This window comes from Lycorma delicatula, chromosome 1 (assembly GCF_047948215.1).
Source record: "Lycorma delicatula isolate Av1 chromosome 1, ASM4794821v1, whole genome shotgun sequence".
Lineage (NCBI taxonomy): Eukaryota > Metazoa > Arthropoda > Insecta > Hemiptera > Fulgoridae > Lycorma > Lycorma delicatula.
In genome coordinates this window covers 354,243,366-354,270,977 of record NC_134455.1, presented here as the reverse complement: position 1 = coordinate 354,270,977, position 27,612 = coordinate 354,243,366, and the positions used below count along the sequence as shown (strand labels likewise).

The 27,612-nt window shown below is 29.9% G+C and overlaps 1 protein-coding gene across 1 annotated transcript in view; it reads right to left on the bottom strand.

Moving 5' to 3' along the window:
• LOC142334470 (uncharacterized) overlaps positions 1-27,612 on the bottom strand; it is a 712,180-nt gene that overhangs the window by 480,845 nt on the left and 203,723 nt on the right. Inside the window, exons 33-36 of the mRNA XM_075382526.1 lie at positions 21,781-21,954; positions 19,993-20,163; positions 18,708-18,878; positions 8,814-8,984 (exon numbers count right to left, since the gene is read on the bottom strand). Coding sequence (XP_075238641.1) covers positions 8,814-8,984; positions 18,708-18,878; positions 19,993-20,163; positions 21,781-21,954 — 687 coding nt within the window. The remainder of the gene's footprint in view (positions 1-8,813; positions 8,985-18,707; positions 18,879-19,992; positions 20,164-21,780; positions 21,955-27,612) is intronic.

Here is a 27,612-nt window from a genome sequence, read left to right as displayed (position 1 = left end):
AAAATGTCATAACCTAAAAGCATGCAATATCAACAAAATATTTGCTTTCTTAACTGATTAAGAGATCCTTATTGTCAAAATAAAGAACCGTATGAATAGAATGTAACCGTGGCATTAAGAGCAGTACGGATAGAAAAAAGAAATCATTTTAAAGTTCTAAATGTTTTAAATTTTCATAAACCTATATATATTATCAATATACCTATATTTAATTTAGTATTAAATAATTAATAACAATATTAATAATAAATAACATTTAAGCATTTATAACAATATTAATAATTAATAGCAACTAGATCATCATTTGAAGTGTCTGCAAAGTCTTGGCTCTTAAAATAAATTGTGAAAGGATGAATTGTAGCTTGTTGATTGTTCCAGTGAAACCCTTGGGCTTTAAAGTCACATAATATGATAGAGATTCTGGGTTCAATTACAGTTTTTTAATTTTTTAAGAAGGTTGACTACTGAGAAGCAATGAATGAATGGCGAACAAGAATTGATAATTTTTCAATAAACACCTCAATAAAATCTTCTGTGTCCTTCTCTACTATTTCTAAACTTGAATGATCAGTTGATATCCATAACTTTTAACAAATATTGATTCTAAAATATCTTTAAAATTGTCAGAATCTGAGTAAATGCTGTTTTAAAACAATTTAAAGAAACTGGTTCTTTATCATCTCAAAGGAAAGGCAAATGTAGTTGTAAAAGAAAAACTACTCTGACACAGGATCGGTTGTCAGTGAAAAAAAGTAAAATTGATCCAAAAATTATCTGCTGTAGACTTAAATCAAGAATTAGCTGCTAGTGGGACAGACAGATTTATATGCGACAACAGTTAGACCCCGACTTCTTGCAGCTGTACAGAAAATTTGTCGGTCAGCACTGTGCTAAAAAGAGCTCTTGTGGGCCAAAGCACACGCTAACTGGACCAAAGAAAACTGGAAAATTGTTATTTTTTCTGACAAGTCATATTTTTATGTTCAAGAGCAAAGGGTTACACACATTAGAAGGAATCAAATGAAAATACATCACCAGCTCATACCCAACCATCAGTTAAACATCCCCCAAAAAATGTTTTGAGGGCATTTAACATTTGAAGGTCATTGTTTATTACTTCCAATAGATGGTTTGTTGAAAATTGATGGATACATCAAGATTCAGATGGAAAGGGTAATTTCAGAAGGAAAAGGCCTTTACCCTTTTCCACAAGCAATGAAGCATTCCAACAAGATTTGGCATTATGCCATACTGCCAAAAATGTGGAAAAGGTTTTTGAAGAACAAAATATTAGTGCTCCCATGACCGGACAACTATCCAGATTTAAACCAGATTGAAAATGTTTGGGTAATAGTCAAAAAACGACTCAAAAATGAATCATACCACAAAAATTGACCTCATTAAAGCAATAACATCAGTCTGGTTTCATGATAAAGAAATCAAAAAATGAGTAGTACACTTGTTGAATCAATGCCATCTAATGACATCTTGTGTATGTGAAGTGATGAAGAACAAAGGAGGCCGTATTAATTACTAGATATTCCCAAATTCTACAGATATGATCTTCTTTCTAAATAAAGTTACTTTATATTAAATAGCATTTGTAATTGGATTAATTTGCACTATACATAATATTGATAAACAACTGCCCAGTATGAGTAATTCTGATGTAAATCCTTTGCCGATTACTGAATGATGTACTCAAATTTTCAACTATATAGCATATTATCAAAAGTAACATTTTGATAGCTACAAAGTTTTTCCTTCTTTACTTTAAGCCTCAGTTTCAGCTTACAATCCAATCATTAACCAGCTGATATGTGAATAATTTTTGAGTTTGAGTTATCCAAGAATCACAACATTATTTCAGTATAATTATCAATGTTTTTATACTTAATAAGATAACTTACAATAATAATCAGTAAAGAAATTTAATATTATTAATTATTAAATAACTGGTATTTTTGGGTTCATTAATTCATTCCATTTTCTTTTCTAATCTATTCTTTTAAATGTCAAAACAAACTGTAAAAATACTGTACTGCCAAATTTGTGAAATTTTGGAAAATAAGTTTGACTAACAAAGCTGAAATCAACAGTCTAAAAAAAAAATAAAAAGACAGCTGCAGCTTCAAACATGTCAGAATATTAAAAAGAAGAAGAAAAAATTAATCAGTGGAGATAAATTAGTACTAAAAAAAAAAACCATAAGGCAAAACCTGTCACTGGATTAGATGATTTTAATAAATTTACAGTTGCTGCATAATTAACCATTTTCACATGACAGAAAAACTAAAGAATTTTTACATTCTTTTGTAAAAAAAACTAAAGAGCAGGCTTGAAGATGACAGAATTTTTAAAGCTGGGAAACAAGCCTAAAACCAATCAATATCTGTATGTTTCTGTTGGGTTTTTGGTGGAAAATAAATAAAAATATGGTTGATTTTGATAAACCAGGCATGAATTCAGTACAAGAAATCTGTAGCAAAAAGTTGGAATGAGAATAGGGAAATGTATACATCTTTGGATAACACATAGTTTTTCACTCGCAAACCAAGCAGTGGGTGTCCTAAGATGAAGCCACAACAGGACTAAGTGTATCGATTTTGAAAGGGTTCAAATTTAATTACATTACATGTAGTGGGTAACTGTGATATGTTTCAAGCACTTTAACTGATTGAAAATCTAACTGATCGACTGAGAATTATCACGAGATGAAGATGAATGTTAATGTTTTCTAAAAGGCTTAACAAGAAGTTAATATCAAATCTTCTTCCAAGTATTATGGTTATACCTACGGTCCTAATAATAATAAGGATCATTTCAAATCCCCTACTTTTTAAACCATCCAAAGAAAGAAATATAGTGGTTGAGAAAGAAAAAAATATTCCTAACTGACAAACATTAAATCGTTTAATCTATCTAAATTGGATAATGATAAAGAAAAAAGCAGTATCGTAGATACAATGTTTGAAGGACAATATTTAATTCAAGAAAAGATTGAAACTTGTACTTCCATCAGGACCTGTACCACATGAAATTTGTATGGGTAGCTATGAAGATCTGGGTTGCTAATGTTAATATTACAGAGAGATTTTTTAGTCCTGTTACCCAATTTTAAATGTAATTTAAGAAAGGGAAATATAGGTGGAATAAAAAAATGTATTTGTTACTTACAAAAGAGATTTAATAAAAAGCTATTACTTACATAATTGTTAAAGAATATTCTCAAAATGCCCACCTCTTGCAGTTATACACGCACGGACTCTTTTCAGCATATTTGCAGAAACCTTTTTAAGAGTTGCATTGGAAATATTCGTGATTAAGTCTGTAATATTGACTAAGTTCATCAATAGTGTGAGGATTGTTTTTGAAGGCCTCGGGACTTAATATAGCCGCACAAAAAGTATTCACGAGATGTGAGGTCTGGGGACCTTGGAGGCCATAAGCCCTTGCTTATTATTCAATCATCAAAGAACTCTTGCAGAAAATCCATGGTTTCTCGAGACGTGTGGCATGTAGCGCTGTCTTGCTGAAACCAGCAATACCGTTCTTGAGGTTCCAGGAGGGACACAAATTGGCGAACAATATTCCTGTATACTTCACCATTTACTGTTTGTTCGAAGAATATGGGTCCGACTATACGATGACAAGATATCGCACACCACACACCAATTTTTTCAGGATGCAAAGATTTGTCTTGTAAAGCATTAGGATTTTCAACCGCCCTAATTCAAGTTTTGACTGTCCACATAACCATCGAGATGGATCCAAGCTTCATCACTAAAAAACACTGTGTTTTCGATTCCATTATCATTTACGAGAGACCTAAACCAACGGCAATATTGCAATCGCTTGTTTAAATCTGGAGGCTGAAGCTCTTGACTAATTGTACGCGATACGGATACAATATCAATTTTTTAGCAGCTTTCTGAACACTCAAATATGACAAACCGACATGCGTGGAAAGTTTTCGTAAACTTTTTCATATAGAATTGAGCAGTCTTGTTTTCACATTCTCTAAAACGTAATCTGTCAAGCGAGTTTGTGGACCACTACATTTTCTGTCGCAAACACTACCTGTCTTTTGAAATAATCGGTTTGCTAGCCTAGAAATTGACATTTTTTCTGGTGGAGGAACACCAACAAATTAATTTGAAATGATTCTTTTACACTCGCGTACGATTTTGTAGCAAAATATTGTTCAAGAATGAAAACTCATTGTTCTATGGTAATTCTGTTCGTAACACAGCCAGAAACGGCACAAAAGTTTACACAGCTCAAGGAGAATCAACTCACACTGCCATGCCTATACTGGTTGAGTAGCGCTACCAACTTCGTGTCACAAAACAAAATTCCCTTTCTTAGAAAAAAATTACCAGACATTAACAACTGGGTAACAGGGCTAAAAAAATCACTCTGTATATTCAACATTCGTGCTAGGAAAAATGTTTGCCTGTCAAAGAAAGACTTGAATAAAATATGATCATGCGGAAAAAATCAGAAAATGTGATAAGAAAGCTTAAGGATCATTGATTACATTATAGATTCATTCATCATAAGTTTGGAAAGCGGTTCTTAAATTTGGAAAGAAGAAAATTCTTCAGAGAATGTCTTTCACAAAGATAGACATTTTGAAATAGATGGACCACTTCATGGGAATCAATAAAGGTAAGAATTAAAAAATTACAATATTTCAGAATAAAAATAAATAATAATACAATAAAATATAAATTTTCAGTGTAGGAAATAAGTATAGAAATAAAAAATGAACTTTCCTTACATTAAATTTAATTTAATGAAATTTCCTTTCAATTGTAAACAGCTGAGAAACAGACGATTATGTTATTTTTAATTTAATTTACTAATTGAGTTCAATTGTAAATTATCACTGGCACATTTAAAAGCCAGAGCCTATAAGAAGTTGTGGGATTTAGGCTTTGCTTTTGAAAACATAATAACTTATTGTTTCATTCTTAACTTAAAAACAAAAATATTAAGACTACATCTAATCTAATGCTGTATAGATGCTGGTTATAAAAATGGTTAAATGGACTGTATAATAAAATGATATTGATTGACACTATTGTATTAGATTGACACGCCATGTCTACTTCATGAGCCCAACTGAGCAAGCAACACACATGAACAAGGGAGAGGGAGAACTCCCCACTACCCCATACACAAAAACATGCACTGCACACACCCACATACAGAAAAATATCCAACACAGTAATATATGATTTGTAATGCCAAGAACTAAAATAAATATTAGAAAATTAAATGTACTTTTAAGCACTAATGAAAGTTACATTTACTCTATAATTTGCAATATGGCTGGCTCTCTACTAGAATAGAATAAAACATTCTAATTTCTAAACACTACATTCTGAAGGTGGCGGTTGTTTAGAGGAGGCAACAAGGATACCATTGTTACTTCGTTGTATAGGCCCTTGCCATTGCTGCCAGTTATTGGTAAAGGTCTTTGAAAAGGTTCTGTACCTGCATATAAATGAGGCTGATCAAAGCTTAGTGATGGAAAATCAGTATGGGTTTCATCCTACAAAAGGTAGGATGCCATACTTCATGTGATGCGTGTGGTAAGAGCTAGCGAGGAGGAATATGTCCTGGGAATTTTCCTGGACATCTCCATTGCATTTAATAACCTGTGGTGGCCTTCTACTGTTTATCAATTACAAAATAGAAAATGCACTGATAGTGTACTGCGAGTAATGCAAAGTTTCTTCAGGCATTGGGATGTTTTCAAGCCAGATATTTTTACATGGATTTGAATACTAGATCGTGGATACCGGTGTTCTTTGGTGGTTGGGTTTCAATTAACCACACATCTCAGGAATGGTCGAACTGAGAATGTACAAGACTACACTTCATTTACACTCATACATATCATCCTCAATCATCCTCTGAAGAATTATCTAAACGGTAGTTACCGGAGGCTAAACAGGAAAAAGAAAGAAAGAAAGGCATTGGGATGTGCTGCTCCACATGAGTGGGCATGAGGTAGGCAAGACGCTGTCCAAGGGTTGTCCTCAGGGCAGCATGTTGGGTCCATTGTTGTGGATGGTGGAGTTTAATTACCTTCTGCAGCTGAGATTGACTGGCAGGTGTCTCATTGCGGTTTATGCCATTGATGGGCTCCTACTGGTCAAACAAAGCTCGCAGAGGGAGGTTGAGTTCCGAGTCACCCAAGCATGCAGGATACTTGAGTTGTGAGGTCATCAACATAAGATGATGTTCAGCCCAGAGAAGATCATGATGATCCTCCTTTAAGGCCGTTTGGCAGTCAGGCGTCAGGTCTTCATATTAAATACGTTCAAGTTCAAAAGTACCTAGGGGTGTTTCTTGACGAGAAATTGCAGTTCAAGAAGCATCTTAATTACATCATGGAGAAGGCTTGTCATGCCTTCTTTGGTATTCGATGAGTGACCAATCCTGATTGCAGTCTTAATTTTAAGAATATGAGTATCCTGTATAAGGGCGTGTGTTGGAGGCAATAATGCTATATGCGGCACCTGTTTGGGCAGATAGGCTAAAATTTAAAAGCTACCAGGATATATTATTAAGAGCTCAACGCCTTATATTATTAATGGTAACGGGTGATTACTGTACCATTTCACAGGAGGCAATCTTAGTGATTGCAAGCATGAAACCGATAGATTTAATTGTGTCAGAAAAGCAGCAGCGTTATGCTTCTAATAAGTCAAGTGAATTGACTTCAGAAAAAAATTTGCAAGATAGGATGGCACGGTAATGCTTTATGGCAGGCCAGATGGGATGAGGTAGCAGGTGAGTGTTATATGCATGATCTCTTCCCAGACATAGTAGGTTTGCAGGACATCCCTTGGATCCACCCTAACAAGTATGTGACGCAATTTCTTTCTGGTCATGGTGCCTTCCAAGACAGACTCCAGTGATCTGGCCTGGTGGATTCAGGTGTCTGTCCAGATTGTGGACAACTAGATGATGTATACCATGTAATTTGCGAATGCGTGAAATACAAACTTTTGCGTATAGAGAATATTTGTTGGCTCAACATTAGATCTGTGTGAGAATTGGAAAAACCTAGCCAAATGGATAACAGTTGAAATTTTATCAGGTACCTGGCAAGAAAACGTATTGACGAGGGTATTTATTGTTCTGCCTTGTCTTTCCTGTGTTTTGGTTTTCTGTTCTGGTGTTATGAGGTTTGATGTTTTTGTAGTGTTTTGTTTATTTAGTTTTATTTTTGAGTTCATTTTTATTTTTTATTTTGTGTTATGTTATGGTTGCATGTTAAACTCAACTTCTAACTTATCAGGAAGGTAGTTATGTTTTTAATTTCAGTTCCTTAATGTCACTCAGTCTTGTAAAAGGTTTGACATAGATGTGTTTTGTTTTAATGAGTTCATTTCCTAGTAGTACACTGATGGGAATATCACATGTGGTATTTGCATTGGTGGCATACTGACTGAGGCAAGAACAAGGCTGAGAGATGCTTTTTTGTTAACCCTTGGGGTTAACAGAAATTAACTTGAAAAGGTAATAAAACAAACCTAAATTAGTATAGTATGGTTGTAATAAAATTGGCTTTTAAGAACAGCAGTAATAATTACTATGTAATTTAGTAATTAAGAAATGCGTAACTAAATAAATAATTAAATATTTCAACATGCAATCGCATATATAACAGCATTTTCTATTATTCAAATGTTTATTCAAATGCACAATATTATATACTAAATATCCATTTATGTATTAATTAAATAGTTATTAAGTAGTAATGGATTGCTCTATTTTTAAAACTATCAATAAGTCCTTATTTTTAACTTTTTTATCGGGTTTTATTTTGATCTTTTATTAACTTAATAATTTATTATTTTTTTTAATATGTCTAAGATAATTAGAAAACTAATGCAATCCATTTTCTTTTAATTTTACAATTACACATGTGTACAAAAGAACTGTCGCTACATAAATTATTTGTCTTGGCAAGATAAAAAAAAATGATTTTAAATATATATTTTTCTCTCAAGCCATATCACAACAGAATTTAGACTGCATAATTTATTTGATGTAATATTTCCTTTGGTTTAAATATTTCACACAAATAAATTTATGCAGTAAATATCATTACTTTGTTATAAAATCTGTTCTGTTAATTCAGTTCATCAGATTTCAGGCTTGAATACAGATAACACTTTTGGAAATTTTCATTAAACGAAAGGAAATTTTCAAAAATCTATAGTTAGTTATATTTCAAAATTCTGAATGACAGAATTTTCAGGCTGTCTGAATGCCAGAGAAGGCAGTTTTATTAATTCACAGTAAAAATAATTAAACAAAAATCATATGTAAAAGTTAGTTAATTATCTTTTTAATATGTCCAATGATGAATATAATCTTCATGTAATCTGCCATTTTAAGTATAATACTTATATGTAAAATCAAGTTTTCAGTATAACTCATTAAAAGAAAAAAGTCATTACACAAATAGATAATTCATTAAAGAACTTCAAGGGTTCACAAAAATGGTAAATCACCTGAAACTACCTTCTTTTTTAAAGTATTATTTTCAATACAATTTCACATTTTGTGATCCCAAGCCACTATTATATAGTTGTGTAAAAAATATGCTGAAAGTTATTAACTCTTAAAGCATATAACAAAACAATAAAATAATGGATTAAAAATAAACACACCTTCATACATATTCACACATTGGAGCATACAAAAATAAGATTACAGAACATAAACTCACAAAAGTATATTTTTTATATATGTAATGTTAATAAAAACATTTTTAAAAAACTTGCCTCTTCTATAACAGTTCCATTTAATTTATCTTCAACAGCCAAGATCTGAAGTGACTCAATGCAATTTAAATCATCAGCAACTTTATATAACTTGCACCACTTAACAGCGTTTGCATTAGCAGTTGTTGCTAAGCTTTCAACTTCCTTCCATGTTTTGTTATGCTTCTTCATCTAGAAATATTTTTAAAAATTTACAAAGTTACTAAAATAGAATATAAAATATATAAAAATTTATTTAAAACAGGATCTTTATGATTATTTTATGTTCATCGTGACAGTTAGAACTACTGGAAGAAATAAAAAAAATGTCTTTATTGCTTTTTGTGATAGTGTTTTCCAAGTTATTTTTAATATAATTGAGAAAGTAATCTTTTTTCATTTCTCATAGTACTGAATTATTGAGAAATATAACCATTATGGTAACTATATTCTTAATTATTTATCATTTTAACAAATTTCAAGAAAAATAGGTCTTTAATGTATTTACATATATAGTAAGAGAGTACCCATACTTAGCTATAAGAAAAATAAAGGAGAACAAACTAATTTTTTTTTTTTGAATTTAGGACATTAAGAAATTTTAAAACTTTAAATATTTTTTAACATTTTAACTACATCACATGTTTGTTTAACCGGCTGCAAAATTACCAGATTAAATACAGAGTTAATTTAAAAATAGACCACATAAATCTGGCCATGGGAGAAACAACCTTCCCTTAAGTCCACACATGCCATCTCTGAGGGACTAATCCTAAGCTTTGTGGATAGTCATAGCAAAGCATACTCTGACTGAGAACTGTAATGACTTGAATGGCTCTCATTGAGAGCTTTTCAATAATTTACAATAAGTGGTACTTATTTTCGTTGGTTCCAGAGTTATAGACAAATAAGATTTTAATTTATGAAATATTTAGATCTTAAGGGAAGGCACATCAGTTCAAATCAGACTTCATATCCTTTTTTTTTAACTTTTTTTTTTATTTAAATATATTGATTTATAAATAATTCTGAACCTCTCATTGTAAAAAAAAATTTACGATAAATAATAATTTAATAATAACAATTAAAAAAATATCAGAATTTATTAATGAAATAAAATTTTATGTAGTTTTCATTTTAAAAAAATGTGTATATGTAATTTAATAGGCATACAAGGAAGTCATGTAGTGTCCGCATCAGATTTTTTATGTTAAAGTTGATCTCCTGTTAACCATAATATTTTCTGAGTAGAGTTTTTCATGTACGAGGAAATTTATTCAATAAAACTTTACATAAACCCTACTGAAACAATATTTTGCCATCTACCTGTTCACTTCCTATCTCTAAAAGCAACTTGAAGATCCTTTGCTTCAGCAACATTGTATAGACATATTTTCATATTGGTTTTGAGATAAAATGTTGATTTCCAATCAGAGGTAATGTTTTCGGACAAGCCACACAATTCATTGATTCAAGTCCCCCTCAACATCATTGAAAGAGTTTGTCTATAAAGGCAAGCTAAGAGAACAGTTAGCCTGTTCAAGAGCATCTTATTGTTTTCGATGTCTTTTAATGTTGTGTTAAGAGCTTTAATTGCTTATTTATGTGTCATGGTGATTATCTCAAATGATTTCAGAATTTGAGTTGTAAACTCTACTTTAAAATGTTCATGTTATTGGCATTTTTCAGTAATTTAAGTTGAAAAGAAGAGTAAAGGCTGAGTAAGCAGCCTTTCCTCCTCCATCCAGTAGTGCAGACACTATGCAAGACAAAGCAACAACCAAGCCAATGCTTTTCGATTACACTGATTTTATAAGAATTTTGTTACACATTCTTATGTGTTGTTGACGCTGAATCCAGATATAACCTCAAAATTTATTCTAAGTTCTTCATTTTTTTGTAATTGTCACTCGTAAAAAATAAAAGTTGTTAAAAACTATTTATTTATTTTTATTAAGATTAAACAATTGTAATTATTTGTTGTGAATCAATGTTTTTATTAATAATGAAACATGAATGTCTCGAAGATATTTGTAAATCATTCATAGTGGAATAATTTGGACAAGTGACTAGTGTGACTAAAATGGTATTATATAATCAAATAACATCAATACTAACTGCATAACTCTACATCAATACTAACTATGACTCATTCCTTTAAGGAAAAATAATTTATCTCTGTAATAAATATGATTTAATTAGTAATCTTTATAAATGACATAATAATTGATTTAGTCATTTCAATCACTACTTTACTATAGAATAGCCCAATTAGAAAATCAGTTTCACTGTGACTTTTATGTGAATACTATGGCAAATTTGATGTTCTGTTTTATTACTACTTTTCTGATGCAGATGTGTATTTTTTGTTGTGCTTTTTACATATGGTTTTTTTTTATGTATTCCTAGAAATTTATATAAAACTGCACTGTAGTTGTGCATCCTAACAATTTTTCTATGTGTGTGAGTGAATTAACATTTAAATCTCAAAGAAAAAATATTATTCTTTCAGTTAAAAATTCATACAAATTCTCTTTTTTAGAAAGTAATGAAGAAGGAAACGATCCAGATATTGTGAGGGCACTGAACCTCACAAAATTATAGAACTTAATGTTTTGGTTTGTGATCTTAATTTATCTAAAGTGATATCAGTTACTGGCTTTAAGGGTAAAAGGCTGGAACCTCATTGAAAGAGGCGGTAAAATATGATTTTTCCATGTTTAGGAGGAAGAATTTCAGCACCTGCTCTCCTTATAAAAAGTATAGTGCATTGCAGTGATGTAAATTCCCTACTGAATTTATTAGGTCAGCATCACAATTTCACAGATTGGAAATTGTTTATAGATTCTCCTAAAACAAGAGTGAAAGGAGTGTCCTTCCCAATGAAAATGAGAAACCATCAATTCTTCTTATTTACACTGCACAGATGAAGAACAGGCATGATAATAAGTAAATTTTAATTAAGATGTTACAATATGAAAAGAATTCTTGGCACATATGTAGCAATGTAAGGAGATATCCACTTTATTAGAATTGCGAATTGATTATAAGTACTGTTATTTCTTATGCAAAGAAAACTCTACACTAAAAAATCTTGAAATAACTAAATATAACTTCCAGAATATTTTGAAAATTATAACAAAATTTATGTTAAAGTTATTCATAACACTACTCAGACTATGTTATGAGTTATAACTTATTACTTAATTCAAACAATAAATTTAAAACTATGAGGGTAGTTAATGAAAGTGAAAGAGGATTTATAAATAGTACAGGTAAAATCTTCACCAAAAACACAAACGGACTCAACTTCCATTATCTCATTTCCTGTTCAGGTAGCACAGGATTACAATACCTCTTTTCCAATATTTCAAATTACAATAATACTGGTCGATTTCAAAGAAAGTCAGAAATCAGTACTTTTATTTCTTGATCCCCAAGAAGTTAAAACTTACATCGGAAGAATAAAGAATAAATACTCAATGAGTATTGATGAGATTCCAGCCAGTATTATAAAATAAGTCATACAGTGTAATGTTTAGAATAAACTTTTCTCCAAAATAACAACTTTAACAAAAGTCAGATAGAGCATCCACAAGGTGTTCCTGGATATATCAGAAACAAATAGGAGAATTTTTTTGGTGAACTGAATCTAAACAAACTACCACCTAACATCAAACATACCCCACTATCATCTCACTAGATCACATCTGCAGTTACAATTTGGGACCAAGTCCCACCACAGGTGATCCCTTGACAGTCAACCATGAAAGGTTTTTCAAAGAATACTCCACCGGCGGAATCAAGCAACACCAAAGTTCAGAGAAAGCAGCACTCTGATATGGTGGGCTGCCACTTACAAAATAACATACAATCAGAAGCACTGGAATACCTTAACACTGCACACATGAAGAACAATCCAAAATGAAACTGAAGCAAATCACCCATATTTCCACACACAATGTCAACTCACTCATGCAGACTGGTAAACTAAAAGTGATAACAAACCTAATGGACCAACACAGAATTCTCATCATGGGACTGCAGGAAATAAACACCAACCAGGATGCTATGGAATCTCGAGGATATAGGCTGTACAAGGTACACCTTGGAAGAAAAGTGTCACACAATTTGGAACAGGCTTTTTGTTGGAACACCCTCAATATAATAAACTCTGTACAATAATTCAAGACACAATCCCCTAAAAGCCTCACCCTAAAAACAACTAATAAAATCTACACCATAATAAATACCCATACCTACACTAACAACAAAAATAAATCTCTAAAAGAGCGTAAAGAAATAGAAAAGTTCTAGGACCTACTTGACCAGACCATACATAATATCCCCAAAAATCATGTTAAACAAATAATCTGAGACTTCAATGCTCAACTAGGCAGAGAAAGATACCATGGCATCATAAGAAAATGGCCTGCCCAAAACAGAACAAATGAAAACAGGCAGAGACTTGCCGATTCTGCAGAAACCACAACCTAATCTTGAAATCCACACGCTTCAAGAGGAAACCTCAAAACCTCAAAACTTGGAAACACCCAGACTACATTAAAGGAGAATGACAACTAGATCATGTCTTTACGAACAAACACTGACACAAAGAGATCTACAATGTAAAACCCCTCTGAGAAGTAGATACAAACTCAGGTCATTATATAGTCAAAATTAAAATTACATTCTCTTTCCCCCAAAGGAAGCAATTAAAGAAAGCCTCTAAAACTAAAAGAAAAATAGACCCAAATAATCAAGAATATTAATTACCAAAATGCAACTGAAAAAATAACTATCACAGATTAACTCAATGACCTAATGTACAACCTTAAACAAATTGCAGACGAATTGGCCCCAATAAATCCTGTAAAAAGCAAAAAAAAAAGTGTGACAAAAAGTGAAAAAGAAACTCAAGCATGGCTTTTAACACCAATCCCAAAAATCAGAAACTTCCTTCCAAAATCTAGTTAAATAAAGAAAAGAAACTGCTCGAACCCTAAGGAGAATAAAAAGACAACACCATAAAGATGTACTGAAATCAACAGAAGAAGAATTTACCAAGATGCAGTCAAGAGACTACCACAAGACCTTCAAAAAACAACTCTAAAAATATGAACTCCAGCCCTACTAATGAAGGATGAAAATCATAATTTGGCTCTTAACAATAAAAACAACATGGAAATCCTAGCTAAATATTTCAACAAACTCCTAAATTGAGAAGAACGAACAGAACTCCTAAACTTTGGCACCAGTACCCCCAATAACAACATCTCCGGTAAACATCAACCCTACAACAATAAAAGAAATCTACCGAGTACTGGGTGAGGTGAAGAATTACAAAGTGACAGGAGAAGATGAGACCTTTGTAGAGATTTTGAAATATGCAGGAAAAACAGCAAACATCACCCTTGATCAACAGCTTGTCAACATCTGGATCAAAGAACTATCAGAACACTGGACGACAGCTCTCATCCCCCTGCTACAAAAAAGTGCAGACAAAATTGACCTTAGCAAAGCTACATGGGAATCTTATTCCTAGACATAAACATACAAAATTTTAGGACAAATGATTTTAAGAATCATCCTCAACAAGATCACTTTACATTTCGAGAAAGAACTAGGGGAATATCAGGGAAGTTTCAGACCCTGGAGGAGCTGTTAAGACCAGATCATGAGTATATAATGGATTACAACACAAAAAGAAGCGAGATATGGTGATAATATTTGTAGCAATTGGCTTTACAACAGAAGACACCACAGACAAGATAAAATTAAACGAAAAAGTCAAGTACAAAAACACTTGTTTCACACTCATAAGAAAGAAACTGACAAAACTGATGTTTTCAGTACCAGAAAGGGCATGGAGATTGGAATGTATGAAAAAGTATGATCTACAAGATAGGATCGCAAGGTAACACTCCCTTTGAAAAGACTTATATAATGGACTGAATAAAGTGATCCTACTTAGTCATAAAAGATAAAAAAAAGAAGTCATAGATCCTACTTTATCTCTTGTATAAATCTAATTATGACTAAAAAACAGAGTATTTCACTGTCTAAACATTCTCGTTGTTATTCCCCTCCTAAAAAAAGGTTTAGCACACTAATTTACAAAATTATAAGCCAATTTCATTATTGGCTGTACTTCCTAAAATATTTGAGAAAATTAAAAAAAAAAAAAATAGAATTTATGCTTTTTTGCAAAACATAACATATTAACAAAATTAAGAATGATTTTGGGAAGAAATCTCTAGAGCTATTTCCCTATTTTTGAAAAATACTTTAAATTGCTTAGATTATAAAATGTCCTTTTTATTTATTTATTTTTGTCATTTACCCTTGTTTTTAAATAAACCATTTCATTACGATCCAGATTTTTTACTGATGAAAATTCTTGGCAACTATGGTAGGTATCAAAAGAACTGCTGATAATTGGTCAGAGCCAATCTTACTAACCATCAACAGATAGTTGAAATTTCATCACTTTATAAGAACACACATGGAAAATTTAGGTCCTCACTTTAAAATACAGAATGTGGAGTAGTTCAGAAAGTGTCTTTGGTCCTTTGCTTTTCTAATTATTTATTAATCATCTGTTAATCTTGAACCACTAATGCTACCATCTAATTAATGCTTCAAAATCTTGAACCATTCATTGTTACCATCTTCATAAATAAACAATGAATAAAAATGCCTGAAGATAATTATCTAAAAACACTTTCAATGACAACAGTTCAAAAAAATTATTCACTGGATGGATTGTATCCATCCAACTTTTAATTTAGATAAAACCACTGCATTGTGCTTCTTAGGTAGACAACATTATTGATTGTGTATATAAAATTACCATTAATGATAGTATTTCTGCTGACTACAAAGCAAAATTTTTGCATGTTTTATTAGTTTACAGATTCTTGAAAAAATAAAAGTGATTTTGTTTGTATCTAAATCAAACTGTAGTCCAATTAAAGTAAATAATTTATTTAACTGAAATAATTATGTGAAAATATCTATCTACAGAAAAATTAAAGAAATAAATGATTTAATAAGAGAATGAATAAACTGATATAAAATAAAATAATTGCTTATATATTAGATATGGATTAAATAGTATTAAACCAAATAATAACATTTTATTTTATTAGATGGAAGATAAGGTATTTAAAAAAAGTACCTGGAAGAACTCTAACTGAAAGGAATTCATTGAAAATGAATAAATGATTAAGCGAATAAAAATATTTAGTTATGCAGAGTAAAAATGGAGCAATTAGAATAAACAATATATTTATGTAAACGGAAAGAAAAAAAATTAAGTATAAAATTAATTGTAGAATGCTTAACAGTGCATTTCTGTTTAAGGGCAAAGAGGTGATGTTCAATGTAATGCAAATGGCAGTGAGAAAATGTATGATCCAAGACAGAACAAGAATTGAAGAGTGTCCAATTTAGGTGGCCAGTAAAGATAAGACTACATTTGTAAAGAAAATTGAGAGGAAGATTCAAAGGAAAACATCATTTAAAAATTAACTAAAATATGAATCTTTGCCTTCGATAAACTCTAGTCCTTAACCAGTTGAATTTATGAAAAAATGAGATAATAAAAATAAAATTATGTGTTCTGTCTGCAAACACTGATGCTATAATGCAAAGCTTTGATTAGCTGTCATAATAGTGCCATGAAATTTAAGAATTTACACCCCTTTAAATTTTTCAAATTGACAAATTTCAAGTTAAAGTGTTAAAACCTGTATAGTATGGGGTATTCTTTTTATAATAATAATAATAACAATAATAATAGTATAACTTTTTTTATAATCTCATCTAATTACAGAATATTTAAATCATAAATTCATGTTTTAGGAGTTAAACCCTCATTTTACCCCTTAGAAGTGAAATTCTTTGGAATCATTTTTTTAACAAGCATTAAGGTTCTAAGATGAATGAATGTTTGTACTAAATCTCATAATTTTGGATGAGGAAGTTTTAGAGATATCACAATAAATGAGTGGTATTTGGACTTTATTAATATAGTTTTTTTCTCAGATACGATTTAGTAAACATTCACCAGTTTCAATGAAAGTTTTAATAAAAATATTCAGGTATTTTCTACAAAACACATGTTTTTATGTGTGTGTGTGTGTGTGTGTGTGTGTGTGTGTGTGTGTGTGTGTGTGTGTGTCTAAACAAGCATGCATTATAATATTTGAACATCTTTAATAAATCTTTTAATATGTATAGGTAATTTAAAATAAACTTAATCAATGAAAATCTTTTAGAAAATTATTTGAAACTGGTATGGACAAAAAAATAAATGGAAAAAACTCGGAATATGGATTAATATAAAATATGTTTTAGTATTGATTTAATCTGGACATTTTTAATTTATTGAAGAAGGTTTTCAATAACATTACTTCATAAATTTTTTTCATGTTCTCATATCACATATCCTAATACCACTAATGATTTAAAATGTAATTTAGTTCTGCAAACTCACTACAAGCATTTGCAGCCTACAGAGAATCATATCTTCTTCATCCTCTTTTAAAATAAGAAAAATCCATTTACTCATTAAATTGATGTGATGACATAGTCTGATCAATTATAATGTTTACACTTTTCAGTTGCAACATATATTTTTTTTTTTTTAAATTGTTCTTGTTTAATACATTTTGTATGTTTAATCCACTATTTATTTCAATTATATAACATATTTGTAGTAAACTATCATAGAAACTAATTGTAATAAACTAATTTCTAACTATCATAGAAAGTACTTTTTTCCAAAATAGAATTAAGAGAATTCTTCAAGTTATGCCACTTTCAAATTGACAATAAATTTGTTCTTTAAAATTTTCAAAATATAAATAATCCTCAAAATAATAATAACAATTTTCAAAATAATAAATAAAATATAAATCCTATCCTGGGATTATTCTTCTGGAATTAACCTCAAAGAGGATCCAATCTAGTAGGTAAAAGAAGACACAAAGACTAGTTTTCTTAAAAAAAATCCCTGATTTATTGCTATTTTTTTTCTTTGTTTCCACAGAAAACTAAATTTTTTAGATAACTGTTTCTATCAGTTTTTGCAGTTTCTAGCTACCTATAAATCACACAAGGCAAGATATACTGGTTATAACAAAAATTTTAAAAAAAACCCAAAGAACTCTAAATTAACTGTTAACAACAATAACTTAAAATTTCAAATAGAGCTTCCACTCTTCTGATTTATCTTTCCTTTTTTATGATCTATTATATCGAAGTATAAAAGTTTGAAACAGCTTTTTAGGGAAGATTTTTCAGAAGTCTAATTGGAATTTTCTTAACAAATTTCTCAGCCTAAACTGTTTCCTGATATTTATCTGATCACTAGCTTTGGCCTTTCTTTTTCATTTTCAAAAGTTGTTATTCATAATGAAATTTATTCTACAATCCCTAGAAAAAAATCAAATTGATTCTTTTAAATTTACTTTTATTTCAGAAATAGTTATAGTTAAGAAGAATAACAGGTAATGTTGAATGAATTAGGTAAGAAACATCAGAGAATTTTCTTTGTATCTAATTGTTTCAAAGCTTCTTTGTACCCAAATGTTTCAATAAACATGGAAAAATTACCAGGTGGAAACAGTAGAGTTCAAGGCCTAATGGACCAACCAAATTCTGAATAAATAGTATTGCGTAATTTGTAAGACAGCAATCCATTTTTTCTTCTTATTATATAAACTCTTCTAGATTTTCCTCCAACTGCATCCCTTCAAATTTATTCCTGGCTGAATTATTTTCCTTAATCCACGAGTCACACTGTGATATTGTTTTTTTAAAACTGAAGAATCAATACTTATTTCTACATAAGTACATTTATGTATTACAAGTTTACACTGAAACAGTAACAAAAGATAATTTAATAACCTTCATTATTATGTCACGATTAATTTCTTTAAGTAGGGAAAGCTTCTGAAAAGTTTTAATGCAGTTGGCATCCTTATTTGAATCCAAGATAGTACACCAACTACTGGCATCTGAAGTAGCTGATGAAGCCATGACGTAAATATCTTCCCAAGAAAGTTTTTTCTTTATCATCTGGAAAAGAATAACACATTAAAAACACTAATTAAATTTGAAGCACAAATTAAAGTTTTTTAATATAAATTTCAAAATTTTAAATTTTATCACTCACTACAGTTACTCATATCACTCATAATGATTTTACCAGGGTTTGTTAAAGTTTAATGTCAATTTACATCTTAAAATTTCAAATAAACAATCTGTTTTAAGTATTCTGGATAATTTTTTTATTACCTACCATAATAATTGCTAGAAGATATTTCAAAGCAAGGCAAATTCTAAATTACTGTTTTCAAAAATTGTTATAAAATATATTCCCTTTATATATGAATTATTTAAAAATATACTTAATTGTCTATTGAATTCTTTTCTAATATTTAACCCAGAAAGAATAATATTATTCAACACATGAAAATTTGGTAACTTCCCGTTTGACAGAGTAAAAATTAAATAGATGGTTTTACATAAACCATTGTTCAGTTACAACATAGTTAAAACAACATAATAGTTTTTGTCTGTATTTGTAAAGATACCTAAAGCAAGTAATTATAGGGGAAGTTTAATTAAATTTATAGAATAAGCTAATGATAGAAATAAAAACTTATATATTTGAGTATATGATCTATTTCTTTTTACATGCTTCTATTTTTTCATCTTCTGCTGAATATGATTGCTCATAAATTTACACCATTAAATTAGGTTTGAGGTTTGAACCTAACCTGACTAAAATAATTCTTTTGCTGTGTTGCTTACGATAACACACTCTTTGCCCAATTTTCTTATTTATAATTACTTGTACTTCTGTTTTCATTATTTGATTTGCATTAATCATGCAATTTCCTAACAAAATATTTTAATTATCTTTTTATTTAACCTTACTAATTCCTATTACAGCTAGCTTATAAGCTACCCATTCTTTTTCTTTATATTATCCAGCCAGCCATTCCATTTAAACTTTCACTTTTTTTTAAAGCCATCTTGTTGATTTAATAAAGAAAAGGGGAAAATATCTCCCAGAAAATGCAGTTTAGTTTATCAGTACTTTCTACTAAAAATAATTCAAGTAAACAACAACTACAAAATTATATAACGTATATACATATAAAAAATATTTAATTTAACTTCTCACATATTCAACTGAATTGTCATCAAGCTGATCAGTTAATGCCAGTTTCTGTAATGATAGTGTACATCTCAGAACATCTGCAGCTTCAAGTTTAATACACCATTTACTTGCCTTAGCATTAGTTACAGTAGTTTCTTTATCAATTTCTTTGTAAGTCATTGACTTCTCAATCAACTGTAAACAAATGTAAATTAACAATGTCAAATATTTATTCACTTTGTTTAATAAATGTGCAATTCATAATGAAGATTTATACTAACAGCCATCAGAAATCAGTTAAATCTTTTTTATTTTAGCAAGTAAACAACTGAAAAGACACTTAACCAAAGAGATTGTCATTCAGGCAGAAAAAAGAATAATTTTCTAAAAGATGGCTTAATTTTTACTTTATAAAAAAAAATATAGATGGAAAACTACATAAAAACATTTTTGTACATATTGGAGTATAAAAGTAAATGAATTAAGGAGAACAGGACACCTGATATGAAAACAATCCACAAAACTGGGTGTAAATACCCATTATAAGAAAAAAATAATTATGAAATAAAAATGCATACTTTTATGATGTAATGTGATGAGAATTGCATTAAAATAATTAAAAGAAAAAGTTCATCATGTCAAAAAATCAATTTTATAAATACTCTAAAATTAAAGACTAAAACATACAGTAAAAATTAAATCTCTCTCTGTATATGTGTGTGTGTGTGTGTGTGTGTGTGTGTGTGCGTGCACTCACGTGCGCGCGGATGTGTGTTAACAAAACAAAATAATGTAATTATAGGAAGTGCATAAATAAAGGGGTCCTCCAGACTTAAGAATAAAAAACAATATGAAATCATATAAAAATTTAGATAATTATCAAACAAATTCAAAAAATTAAAAATTGTTATCTGTCTTGGTCACATAATCACTTAAAAACTGCCAATTTTCTGTGCTTGATTGCTTATGTACCACAGTACAGGATACACAATCAAGGAAAATGTAGCAACAGTTGCCTGTTGAGCATATAAAAGTACATATCCATATTGGCATGCCCCAAGCACAAACGGATGACTTTCACCTGTTTTGCTCAAACAGTTTATAAGAGCATACAGTATTATAACACAAAGAACAACTGTGTGTTAAGATTTCTTAGATTCTTAGAAACAGCTTCTTTAAAAGCTCATTCATAGTCTGATATTCCTACACGCCTTGATTCATAAAAAAATGACACTTTATTGCATTCAAACAGCGATAACAATTATATGTCTGAAATTATTGGATATGTTGTAAAGGTTTCAAATATACTTGAAATGCACTCACTGAATGCTATCTTGATGAAGCAGATCGATGTTCCCTGATCAATCTCAAAATGCACACCCAACTTAACCACTCTCTTTAAATGTATGGTTTATATTACAATATCTTGACTGTTCTGCCTTTGCACCTCAGCCTTTAACGGGAAATTTCCAGGTTCAAGTCTTTTCCAGGCATAGTATTTTTCACTACAAGTGATTATAAAATTTCTATTCCATGTACAATCTTGTGTGGTGGATTGATCATCTAACAAAAGCACGAAAAATTTTACTCGAGTTTTAAGTGGTATTTATTTTGTTGAAGAAATTATGAAGATACCATGATAGAGAGTTATCAAAACCTTTATAAACAGAATAAATGTCAAAATTTGAATCCTACGAAACAAACTGTACTGTGAGCTTCAAAATCCACTAGCCATTCACCAAAGTATTCCCTAAAATGGTTGTGAAACTCATAATAAAACAGATTATATTGACACAACTGTCAAATACTCACCTTCATTGCAGTTTCATTGCCAATTTGTTCAAGCATATCAAGTTTCTGTAAGATTGTGATGCAATCATGGTTTTCTTCCATTTGCAATAATTTACACCATTTACTAGCGTGTTTAATAGCTCTACCAGCTGCACTGCAAATGTCATTCCATGACATATGTTTCTCCATTATTAACTGTAAAAAAATGTTTTTATAATTAAACATCATTATCTCCAATTCAATGAACTTTGGGCATGCTGCACATGCACATGATCACACATGCAGATACACAAACACACACAAAACTTATCCTGTATGACTTCTGAACCGCTGAACTAGTGAAGCCATATTTTGCTTCTCAGGTGACACTTTTTCCCGATAACGCTACATTAATTTCATTATGATTTTGTTTTATAAAACTAAATGAACAATCAGTCAAATGAGATAATAACTTTTTTTTATTTATTGCAAATTTATCATAATGGTATAAATCTTATATGTAACATTTTCACATTTCAGTTCAGAATTTTCTAAATAAAAAGTAATTATGTATAGGTTAACTCTCTTATTGTCTCTGTTATTGGCCAAACAGGTCTGCATAATTTGCTGTATGTGCTAATTTTACTTTAACGGATGAATCATGAAAGTCTGATTGTAATCTTTCAAAACAGATGGGGAGAGGAGGCTTGCAAACTAGATCCCAACTTATTTAGCAAGCGTCTGCCTCATGCTACTTAGGCAAAATATTTATAACAAATAATATTTAATACACTTCATATTATCTGCTTATTGTTTGATGGGACTCAGTTAATAACAATTTTATTCAGTTTAACTTCAAATTTATAACAGTTTTGATAATTTTGTTTACCACGACAGTCGATAAAAATTAAATAAAATGATCATTTTCATTTATGGCATACCAGATGGTTACAAAACGTTTTATACTGAATAACTACAGGTGAATGATTACTTTTAGCTTTGATTTTAGTATTACTTTTTACATTTAGTAACTTTTTGTTCACTATTTTTATAACACTTGGCTTCTGTCACCGATGTTTATCAGTGTCAGGTATTATAGATTCAGCACCTATGCAGCAGGTAATAAACAAAAATAATTGAGGTAATAAACAATTGAAACAAATAATTAAAATAATAATAAAGAAAATAGTCACATTCTAACACTTAATTATTAGTAGTCAATTCATCTTAAAATTAACTTACTTATGATATGTTAGTCAATAAAGAAAGATTGATCTCACACCACTAACAGGAAAATATTTCAAACCATATATATATATATTATAAAAATAAAATAGGCAAACAAAGCATTTCTTATTTAAAGAAGTTTATTTATTCATTTACCAGTTTTAAAAATATATGTTATACAATATACCCCAGTAGCTTACACTGGGTGCTAAAAAGTATCTGTGTGAAGGTGTACTATTAATGGTTTTTATTGATAAATTTTTTTTAACAATTCTTTTAAAACATTATTACTTTATAGAAGTTCATTTTTTTTTCTGTACTGTCAATTGTTATGCATAATTAAATAACTATCATCAGTGAGTTGTTTATAATAATACATGATTTGGCAAAAACGTTTTCACATAGTAATTTTTTAAATTGAATAACTGGTTATAATCTTGTCTACAATTCTTTCAAAAGATTATTTATTTTTTTTTATAAATAATTTAAAGACCAACATTTGGGGGTTAAAATAGCTTCACAATTCAATAAAGCAGGAAAAGATGGAAATACTATGACATATACTGAACAAGTATTATAAGATCAATCGCAAAAAAAAATCAGAATCAGGACCCAATACCTTATTCCTTACTGTCCATGTAAAGCAAATATGAATTAGTTGATCCATATTTCTTCCTAAAACCTGTTATTACTTCTCATAGGTTCAACAAACTTGAATAAACCACTCTAAGAGTGATACTCTTTGTTAATCAGTTAAGTAGATCTTTTGAGGTTTCATAAAAATCTGAACTCTCTTTAGATAGCATTCAGAAGTTAGTAAATGTGAAATAAATTAAAATAAAATGACAATGCCAAAAGTCATTAAAACTGATAAGCTGTTTTTTAATAAACCAGTTTACTGGATTATATTGGGAAAGTGAAAATTATGGGGAAAAAGATATTTTCAAAAAAAATAATTATTTTATAGGTTAAAAATGTCTTTCTTAATTGAATTGTAGTTGAACTAGATATCTAAAATTTTACAAAGAATGCTCCATTGATTTCTTTTTATTTTAACAAAATTAGTCAAGAATATTGATTTATAAAGAGGAAACAGATTTTTACACTTTTATGGTCATAAATTTGATAATTTATGAAGTAAAGAGATTTCATAGATCTCAAAATCAGCTTTCATCTTTGTAGGAAACTTTTATTAATGACACTTGGTTTCAAATAAATTACAAGAAGTGAAGGCTTCCACAAAAGGAGAATACGTTTTTTAAAATTATTCTTCTTGGTTAATTTTTGAGCAAATTGAATGTGACATCAAAAAATAATGGAATTTTATGAATTTTGAGTTATTAGTTTATTTGTGTGGATAATAGTGTTTATTTGCCTGGAGAATTCTGTTTTATTAATGGAAAACTGTTGATTTCTCCAAATCAATCATTTTCAAGATATTTGAGGGAGTGATTGCAATTCACCATTTGTAACCCATTCCAACAATAAGACCTTAAGTTTAGTGAAATTTTCATTCTTGACTTCAAAATTTATTTAAAATATATTATTACTAAACCATAAATTTGTTCAATATAGTTTATCGTAAATATACCAAAACTCATTTTATTTTTTGTGAGAAAATTGTTATTTAGTTCCAATTCCACACAAGTAATGTTTATAAAATTAACTTTTGTTTTGTTTACTTAAATGGTGATGTCTTGTTTGGCATTGCGATAATATATAGGACAATGTTTTTATTTACTACTCTTTAATTGCTTTTTATTAACCCCTAATTTTTCTTGCAATTAAACTATAAATCATGGGGGTAATCTGAATAAATCATTCATACTTACTCATTTTCAGAAAATCTTATGCATTTATCAGCATATTTCATAGCATTCTAAGCATTCCTACAATTTTTTATAGATTTATACATTTGTAACTGTATACACGCAAATGGTAGCGAAGTTCTGTCAACCACACAAAAATTATGGTGTGTGAGGCAGAAACCCAGCAGCATCAATCGTACATTTAAAACTTTTACAAATTTCTTTACGTATAACATAACAAATTTTAATTTGAAATTAAAAATATTTGTAATGACAAACTGAATCGCTGTATTATAAAACATTTTAAAAAAATTATTTCAAAAAATTTTCAGTCATTTTTTATTATCTTCAGCGACTAGCAGTGATGCTTTCACACTGGCATTGGCATGTTACTGCTAGTGATTTTTTTTTTTTTTTTTACTAGGTGAGCATCAATTAAGAATGTTATTGAGAAAGAAATGTAAATGTTTTGTTTATTTAGCAAACTACCCCAAATTAATGATAAATAATTGTTGTGTTTTTCACTGTTTTTAAACCTCATAATGATCAAGTTTGTTGGATGAGTTTTTTTCTGTATCTACAGAAAAAACCACAAGGTGGTTTACTAATGTTGACTCTATATTACACTCATATTGACTTGTACTCCATGAGTTTGTTTGGTGAGTGTGATCTTTGTGTAATAAAAAAAAATTCATTTGTTTTTCTAAAAAAAAAAACAAAAAATGGTTGAAGATGTTTTTAACTTTTGTATTAGGAGGATATAGGGTGCTGGGTATGGTATGGGTATTCAGGGGATCTTCCGAATATTATATACATTAAATCTTAATGCTTCACAAAAAACCATGCTTCAAAAAGAATTATAGTATAAGTACAGTAATTTTAATTTTAGTTAATTAAAGGAATCCAGGCCAGGGAAGACCATGCCCAAAGACATGGGAGGCCCAAACTTTACAATATCACCAAGTCTCTTTTTGGTCCTTGGAAATAAAACAATTTTTTTTTTTAAAACAAAAGGAATATCATCACAACCTTTCAAGTTTTGTTAATTGAACAGAATTAACTATAAGAATCTTTTATTTCTTATTTATTCTTTTATTTAATAATAGTATTAACACAAGGGGCTTCAAAGAGTAAATTTAGGGAATATAGAAAGAGGTGATAAAATTCCTTTTAGCCTCTGTCACTCTGAAAGAAGTAAGGCCAAAAACTAAGAGGGGATTTATTGCAGTTTAATTTATTTGCAGTTTGTTATTTAGATTCACTTAAAAAACTATGTGTTTTCATAAAAAGTAAAGATCTTTGTACTAAAATGGAAAATTAATTGAAATGAATTAAGCTGAATAGAATTTAATTACCCTGATATGCAAAAGATTTTTTAATGTTTCTCTGTGATACCTTTCACTGCATTTTTCTGTAAATTACAGAAACATTGTAGAGTCCCATAACACGTTGGTGTCCATACACCAATGTTATGGGATTTCATGTACTTACATTATAACTTCTTAGTAGATGCTCTCCTTTTTTAGATAGCTTTAGTTACATCCCGAATTAAATTTCAATAATAATCAGCTAGCATATTATTACTCTATTTGGTTTTTAATAGTTTTTGAACACCGGGCCATCTTGGTGGAAATGTTCACCTTGTTCATCACTTACTGCCCCAAGATTTTGCAGAATGAAATCCAGATGTGAATGAAGGAAATGGACTGATAGTGACATATTACATTCCATAGCTCTCAAAGAATTTATCAGTTTATCTACAATATCCTGATAATTTTGTGATTTATGGACACCAAAATAATTTTGTGGCAAGTGTCTTATATCACTGTCCGGGCAGTGAGTTCTACATCGGTCATCTCTCACCAGTTATCTTATTCATGGGCCAAAAATATCCCTCTTTAATTTTTACTTCACTTACTTTTGGGAAATTTCTGCCTTATGCACAAGAATCCTTGAACATCCTTCTTCATAGCTTTTACAAAATTTTTTTATTAATCCCAATTAGATATAAAGGAGCAGTAAAAATATTTTTTCTGGATTAACTAAAGGCTCACGAATGTTTTTTTCTCACCAAGAGGTCTCATGTTTTTTCCACTGTTTTATCTTATAATGCTGATCCCTAGCTTGGCTGACCAATTCACAAATAAAACAATATTATTTTGTAAATCCTAACTGCAAGCCTAGCAAAAGAGCTATTAATTTAAACCTGCACAATCATTCCAACTGTGCTTTTTTTAATTTAGTTTTTCTATAACAATTTCATAACACCATAGGTTTCTTTCATACTAATTTCATTAGGGATCAGTACAGAAGGATAGTTATTGTGAAGCAGGACTACTTTTAAGCTGTACTAGATGAATCAATGAAAAGGTGCCATTCCTCAGGTTCATGAACTCGCCCTAGTTGTAACATAAGATTATCAATACAGTAACTAAGTAATTTTCTTCAATGAAGTATTTTGAAAAATATTTTTCACAGCTTCAATTACCCAAAGTTTTGTATTTTTTTAAACTAAATTCCAATCTCGCAATCTTAAGCCTAAAAGTTCAGCTTGATTTTTTGATAACTTTAGATCTCTTACAAAGTCATTTAGCTTACCGTATGATGTAAGATGTGGGTTGTTGGATTGTAATTCAAATTCTGAATCATTATTATCTTCATAATGTCCATCACAATTTTCATAAAAATGTGATGAATCATAATTCATCACTATTTTCACAAACCAAGTTTTCAGGAACCTTGGGAAGTTGTATGGATTCACTGTGAGGTATAGGTCTGAATGCAGATGGCACGGATAGAGTATACTGTGTTTAGACTTTTTAGAAATTCTGGACATTAA